The sequence below is a fragment of the Penaeus vannamei genome, chromosome 39 (genome assembly GCF_042767895.1).
Source record: "Penaeus vannamei isolate JL-2024 chromosome 39, ASM4276789v1, whole genome shotgun sequence".
In the NCBI taxonomy this organism is placed as follows: Eukaryota; Metazoa; Arthropoda; class Malacostraca; order Decapoda; family Penaeidae; genus Penaeus; species Penaeus vannamei.
This window is the reverse complement of record NC_091587.1, coordinates 19,258,525-19,266,024: the sequence shown is the minus strand read 5'-3', so window position 1 is coordinate 19,266,024 and position 7,500 is coordinate 19,258,525. Positions and strand designations below refer to the sequence as shown.

The window sequence follows — 7,500 nt, the reverse complement described above, 5'->3', positions numbered from 1 at the left end:
AGAAACTCACCCATGAAATGATCAGGAGCATCACTGTAATCCTCCTCCTTTTTCTGATTGGCCTGCTGGACGCTGAAGGCTTTGTTTCCTATGCTCCGGAACTGAGCAATTTCTGACTGACATTTAATCACTGCTCGCTCCAATTTGGATGCTGCTGTTTCAAACAGTTCTCTCTTGAAGGATCTCTGATGGGTGAAAAAATTAGATCATAAGCCACTCCTGTTGAAATACTAGGTGTTGGGTTCTATCATATCATTGACAACTGTCTCTTGAAGATTATTTTGATAATTTTCTTTCTTCCTTTCTTTCTTTTCCATCATTGTTCACTTTACCTGCATTATACTTTCTTTCAAATTTCTATTAGTTTGCATCTAACAAAGCAAGCATTCTCTCTACCTCTTTCAATATTTCTTGAACTTGTTCATTCTCTCTCAGACACTTTAATCCTCTTCTTTTCTTATTAGTATCGTCATTTTACTGGTTTTGTCCAAATCTGGATCCAAACTCAAGCTAGGGATTAGCACCTCTTGGTAAGATCTCATATACTGAATATCTAAGCCAACTTTTTATAAAGCATTAACCAATGCTTCTGACATAACTAAAAAACTGAAGGGCCTAAACTCAACAGCTGCGACATGCAGGCAATCAGTACATGTTTTCATGTCATGAATTCATGTACTAATTTGTGACTTTTACATAAGACTGTATGAAAAAATAGGCCCCTAGTGCTATTTTTTTCAGCCTAAATTCCAACAAAAGTATTCATTCAACAGAATGGTGAAGTGGTTATTCTCAATGTGGTATGACACACATGCCATCTACCAATAAGCACAACTGGATAAGCTACAATCTTAAACATCTGTAATTCATAAAGGCAATAACTCTTACAGATCAAAACGTGTACTACTACTGCCCCTACTTTTCACTGTCCCTCAATCTGTGGTGTTATAATGATTTGTGCATACATTGCACCTTTACATTTCTTTTACTGGGCGTACATGCCATTATTATTATTAATATTATTATTATATTAAGCTATATAATGAGCCACATTGAAAAAATCGAGATTTATGCCACCAAAGGTGTCAGTGTAGGTCAAGATACAGCTAAGAAAGAATGAATAAAAGAAAGTCAGCTAATTACATAAGAAAAACATGTTAGCTGACGTTTTAAATTTATCAAGAGTCGAAGAAGTTACAATCTCTGAAGGCAATCTATTCCAAAGTCTACAAATAGCAGTAAAAAAGCATCTAGAAAACTGACTTGTGGACGATCGACTTACATCAAATGTCATTGAATTGAGGGTCATAGAACTTCTGGTAATTCTTGGAGGTTGATAAAAATCAGGTAAAAACTTATAGAGGGGATGTGAATTATCAGTTACAATCTTGTATAAAACTGAAAGAGCCCCAATTACTCTACGATGTCCAATGTCCAAATTTAAGTCAGACAGGAGAAATTTAATGGAATTAAAAGAACGATCATGCAGTCTTATGTGTGAGTCTGCAGCAGATAACCACACAGAAGAAGAATACTCAAAATGAGGCAGAATAAAAGAAAAGAAGCACCTACGTGTAATGTTGTCATCTTCATAGATTTTATTGCACTTGCGAATGATGCCTAACTTTGATGAAATTGCCCAGGCCATATTCCTAATATGCAATTCAAATATAAGCTTTGAATCAAAGATTACACCTAAGAGCTTCAAGTTAACCACCGAAGTGATTAAGACTCCATTATCAGCAGACTTGGATGCTGAGGCAACTGCGTTCGAGACCAACTCACAATCATTTCTTTAGACTTAGTAGGATTTAATTTCATGCCCCACCAAGAGCACCACGATTGAATCATCATCAGGTCTACAGTGAGACTGTCAGCTACTATTTGCCTAGTTGCCGGAGAAGGAATATCGGCATAGAGAGAAGTATCATCAGCATATGCCAACATTTTATTAGTAATGCCAGACCACATATCGCTTGTATACAAGATAAAGAGCAAAGGGCCAAGAACACTACCCTAAGGAAGCATGCTCACAATGAGTTGTTTATTTATTGTCTATATACACAGATAGCTCAAGAAGTGGATAGTTACCATGGAGTCAATTACTAATTCCAACTTTATCATCTGTACCACCTGTTTAACCTTTTCCTTGATTTTTGGAAATGTCTAGTCTTATTCTATTTTCCTATTTGTACTGTTAATAATACTGTTATAACCATATGTCAATAATAATACTAACAACATTAATATTAATATTAATGAAAAAAAATCTTGAAAACTCAAGCAACGGGGGAAATCAGGTGAAGTTATGTAGATTACTAATTGGGTAATTGGTGGCTAAGCACTTATGGAGCAATTTATGTGTAGATACATATCACAAAACAATACTACAGTGAACATCGCACTTTCCTGAGAGCACTGGATTAAAGGACAAATAGCATATGGTAAGGGCTATTGTGCTTTACATTGCTGATAACATTTTCAAGCCAGTCTGGACATGTCTAGCCATGAGAAGTGCAAATGTAATGCAGCCAACATGGAAGACAAAACTGGACATGGGGCCAATTGCTGAATTCAAACTGTGAAACCATTATCTCAAAAATTACATTAAAAAAATCTATTCAAAGGCACTCACCTCATCGTTAGCAATAGATTGAGCAAACTTAGTCGAGTCTAAATGCAAGTAGATATCCACTAGCTGCTCCAGCAGTTTTCTTGGCTCCCATCCATATTTGTCTGCTTGCCGCACCTTTAGATTCCCACCTGTAGATTGACAATAGGACATTAATAGCAATTCCATATTCACTGGTCAAATATAGAAGAAAATATTCACCACTGAGTATATTTACCCTATCTATCATATGAAACATTGTATGCATACTCCCATATCATGATTAAAAAGCACTTCAATTCATTCCATGAGCAATAATTTAATCAAATCTAATCCTGCATCAGTTTAAAGTCTAAAGCACATAGATACTGAGCCTTTGAAAAAAAGCTTTCTATAGCTCAATTTTCTTGTAATGCCCCCTTGTACGCAATATTTTCTAATAAACTTACACTTTTGTCCACAGAGCTGAGCAAGGTTGAAGTTGAGCATTGCAGCCAGTCTGTCACAGAGCTCTGGCCTTAGGAAAGGGGCTGGCACTTCCTTTGTTAAATAGTGCATCATGTCAACTGTCTCTCTTGCTAATGTCAAGTAGGATCTGTTAGGGGTAAGAAAATACCAGAAAATCATTAATCTTTCAAGTTAATATATTTCTTAAAGTAAATCAGTAAGAGAACTAAGAAATCTGTAATGATTTAAAAAGACCCACAGCTGAAAAAATAATGTAAAAAAAAAGAAAGAAAAGAAAGAAAAAAAAACATTATCTACTCCATTACGCCATGTTACTGAAGATAACCTATATAATTGAATGTAAATGAAATAAGGAATACAGAAATATATCACTTTTATCTAAGGTACTAGCTTAGGTTTTACATATACCACCAGAAAGTTTCCTAGACCAGTACTCATAAAACTATTAAGATTTGAACATACTGTCCTAGTTATACATCTATAAAAAAACTGAGGCATAAATACAAATAAATGATAAGTCACTTGCATGTGGTGACAAGACTCTATACCTCCCCTTTGCACTGTTTTTTTTTCTATTTCCTATGTCTGTATTTGTCATTTGATTTGCTTTATCCAGATGGTAACTGAATGTTCTCCTTACAGACTCCATATCCTTTCTGTAGGTAGTCCATAACTCAGAACAAAACTAATAACAGTAAGTAACAGTTTGCTATTTGAGTACTTTTTAATTAACTTTTTCAGCAATATTAAATTTTTTGCAATACAACCTGCACTGCCATTCATGGCAGCCAGGAATAGGATTAAGAGCATGGAAATACAATCCTCTCTCAAGCAAGTGCTCTTCCTGTCATGGCTGATGGACAGTACATTTCACAATCGTTTATCACTGGAAATAAAAAAAAAAATTAAAAAAAAAAAATAATAAATAATAATAATAATAATAATAATAACCCATCAAGAGCTTTGTGCATTCGTGGCAAGTCATTCCTGTCACTTTGGCTTTCAGCTGAAATTCCCATGATAGTAATTTTGTGTCACCCTGGCCCTTAGCCAGATTTTCCTTTGATGGCATATTCACAACACCTGCCCCTCAAGCCAAATTTTTCAGGATGTGATGGTCACATCATCCAGATTGTAAGGGTTAATATGTCCCTCCTCTCTTTAAGTGATAGTGAGTTATGCCATCATGATTCAGTCCTAAGCATTGAAGTACCTGAACAACATCTTTAGCTGGGATGTGTAATTATGAAGAAGAGGCATTAGGTTTATGATGAAGACATAAGGCCCTATGATAATGACAAAGGCATATGATGAATGTCTACCATTTTCTATTATGAAGTTTAACTCATAGCTAGGATCTTTTCTAAAATACTACCTCAATAGTAATTAATAGGTCAGCATAATATAATCAATAATGCTTAACCCACTCACGCCGGGTACATTTTTTAGCCAAAATAAAAAATCCGGGCGGCTACAAAAATCGGTGGGCGGAGCTTCCCCGGAGTCTGTCCACCCGCCCGGCCGCACGCAGCCCCGATACAGCGTCACACTGGCGGGCCGCCCGGCAATGTTTATTTTTTCCGGTGTCACGTATATGTGACACCCGGAACGAATGGGTTAATATATCACATATCAAGGCAGATTTTGGATTATTGTAATTAGAGCATCAATATTTCTAATCAACCTATCATTCAGAATAATGATTGCAGTGAAATTGGTAATTTCATGCAACATAACCTCTCCTGAAGTTTATAACATTATTTAGCCTCTTTATCCCTTCCTTGAATTGGTACAAAAAATGCTTACAAGTGAGTGTACAGCAGCTTTGAAATTACTTCAGCCCTCAACCTTGCCCTAACCATAACTCCTCCTAAGCTCATTTTTTGAGTTTCCACCAACACTGATGATAATCCATGTCAAGGAAAATATAGATGGCCCTTACCCATCAACCCTTATCACTGCCTACATGCTACTCATCCTCTAGCAGGTCTTCCCCCCCCTGCCCCTCCTCTGGAATGTCTTCAAACCCCTGTCCTTCACCACACCATTGTAAATGTGAGCTATCCTCAGGTGAGGACATTGACAACCCTTCGTCTGCCTAAGTGTTGGAGATCCACCATCTCTGATCCTTTATACACTTGCATGTGTGTTTCATTTTGTGCTTGTGAACATATAAACACACACACACAAAAAAATGCATACACACAAATCACACCAATATATTCTGTGAAATAGAGTTGTTACAAGATAAGAAGCCACCTGTAAAAAGCCTTGACATCACTATACATTGCAATAATGCTAATGTTGAAACAGGACATGGTTCCAGCACCAATATTAATGAACAATGAGCTAATATGTGTCATTACAGGAATTTCTAAGCCATGGTGGTGTGTGGACACCAAGCTGGACATCCACTTGATTACATGATGATGATGATGACAAGAAGAGTAAAACAGAATATGATGACAATAACAAACATGTCAATGGGCACTCCACTCACCTGCATTGTCTTTCATCTGTGGCCAGCAACCTCTGTCTTGTCTGCTGTTGCTCCCTTGTCTGTTGTGACCAAGTACCTCTCTCCATTTCCTCTTGGACTTCATGGATACGCTGAACAGCACAATATAGATGGAACAGTTAACTTCTTGGATCATATACATTTTTTTAATCAATACACAAGTAAAAATAGTGTGTAGATAATAAGGTATCAATAGTTTTTCTGTTCTTTCCTTTTTTTTTTTTTTTTTATAAGGAATGTATTATCTTTCATCAAATTTCTTTTCCTTTTCTTTTCTTTTGCTTTAATCTGTGATTGACTAAATTCTGAAATGTAGATCTTGCCTGAAAACTACTTTATATAATGTAAGTAATCCTCATAGATGGCTCAGTGTATTCTACAGAATCATCTAAAATCTAGAATTAAAAAAAAAAAAAAAAAAAAAACTTACCTTCAGAGCATCAAGTGATTCATCCAAAAGGAACGTTGTATCATTCATTAGGAGATTCACAAACTTCACAAACTCTTTACCAGAACTGAAAGAATTAATGGTGGGTAAATTGGTGAAAAATAATGACAGTAACTTGAAGAAACTGACTATCATCAAAGTAAGATACTGAATATAAATCTGTTTATGTAATATATTAATAAGCACAACATTAAACTTTTTCTTAATCTTGTGTTCATTGAAGTCCATCTGTGTCTACTCTCTTTTACTCCAGTTACACACAGTTTTACTTCTACAACTCCTTCAAACACTCTGTTTTATGATGAATGTAAATACACAAAGGTTAGTAGAATTCTCCTGACTTAACAACTGCCTTTTGAAACAAGTATTTCCAATGCAAATTTACTCACTTGGACTCTGTTATTACAGCCTGCCTGTGTCCTCTGTCTTCCCAAAGGCTCTTGAAAATTACACTAATGTGATAACGGATTGTGAATTTGTCATAGAACTCGCTGCTTGCTCCTGTTGTCTCCACCACTGTCAAGGAAAGAAAATGGTCAAACTTTCTCATGTAAAGTCATGACGTTTTTTGACAAATGATCTAGAAATTCAGTATATGTGTTTGCATACACGGTTACCATTCAAAAGAGCTTACTTGTGTAGAATTTCATCAAAGATACAGGTAGGTGTACAGCTAGTGGATGGTGAAGGATGCGCTGATGTAAGCTATCAACATGTTGCTGGACTGAAGGAGTCAACATGAACACCATCTAACAATGACAACGCAATTTAAAAAATCATTATTATTAATTATCAAGTCAATTGGCTACAACTATAGTAGCTATTTACATCACATATACCAACAACAACAAAGTCCACATACACTTTGAACAGGAAAGTAGTTTTTTCCACAACCTACCTCAACAAGTTTGGCTGTCAAGTATGGGTTCTTAATATGGGTGGGAGTACATAAAAGAACAATGGTCATGGTGATGATTGGGTCTTCTAAGTGTTTGATGGGCACCTTGGGCATGTACCTGTTTATGAGAAACATGATTAGGAACGATTTACCTGTATTACCTTAATAAATAGGAAAAAACTTATTACTCATAGCAGCATCCCTCTTAATATACTGCCACTGGATCCACCATGGTTTTGCATTATCAATTTTTATAAATATAGGTGGTTTCACAAGTGCTCCTTCACTAAAGAGTCAATTACTAGGCCTACTTCATATTACCAGTTTATCACAATCCTTGAATTTTTGAGAAATCTCTTTATTTCTTCTACTACAATATTTTATCAAAAATGTTATTATTATTATCAGTATTATCATTATCATTATTAACAATATTATTATCATCAAAATTATTTTCATCTTATCATTATAACTATTATCAAAACTATCAAATTCATTATTATCATCATTATCATTATCATCATCATCATTAATAGTATCATTATCATTATCATTAT

General features: G+C 35.4%; 1 protein-coding gene across 1 annotated transcript in view; it reads right to left on the bottom strand.

Moving 5' to 3' along the window:
• The window catches only part of LOC138860097 (ubiquitin conjugation factor E4 B-like), an 11,215-nt gene that overhangs the window by 2,061 nt on the left and 1,654 nt on the right, over window positions 1-7,500 (bottom strand). The window contains exons 4-11 of the mRNA XM_070116947.1: window positions 6,944-7,061; window positions 6,680-6,794; window positions 6,435-6,561; window positions 6,028-6,112; window positions 5,580-5,689; window positions 3,061-3,206; window positions 2,636-2,763; window positions 11-185 (exon numbers count right to left, since the gene is read on the bottom strand). Of these exons, the coding sequence (XP_069973048.1) occupies window positions 11-185; window positions 2,636-2,763; window positions 3,061-3,206; window positions 5,580-5,689; window positions 6,028-6,112; window positions 6,435-6,561; window positions 6,680-6,794; window positions 6,944-7,061 (1,004 nt within the window). The remainder of the gene's footprint in view (window positions 1-10; window positions 186-2,635; window positions 2,764-3,060; window positions 3,207-5,579; window positions 5,690-6,027; window positions 6,113-6,434; window positions 6,562-6,679; window positions 6,795-6,943; window positions 7,062-7,500) is intronic.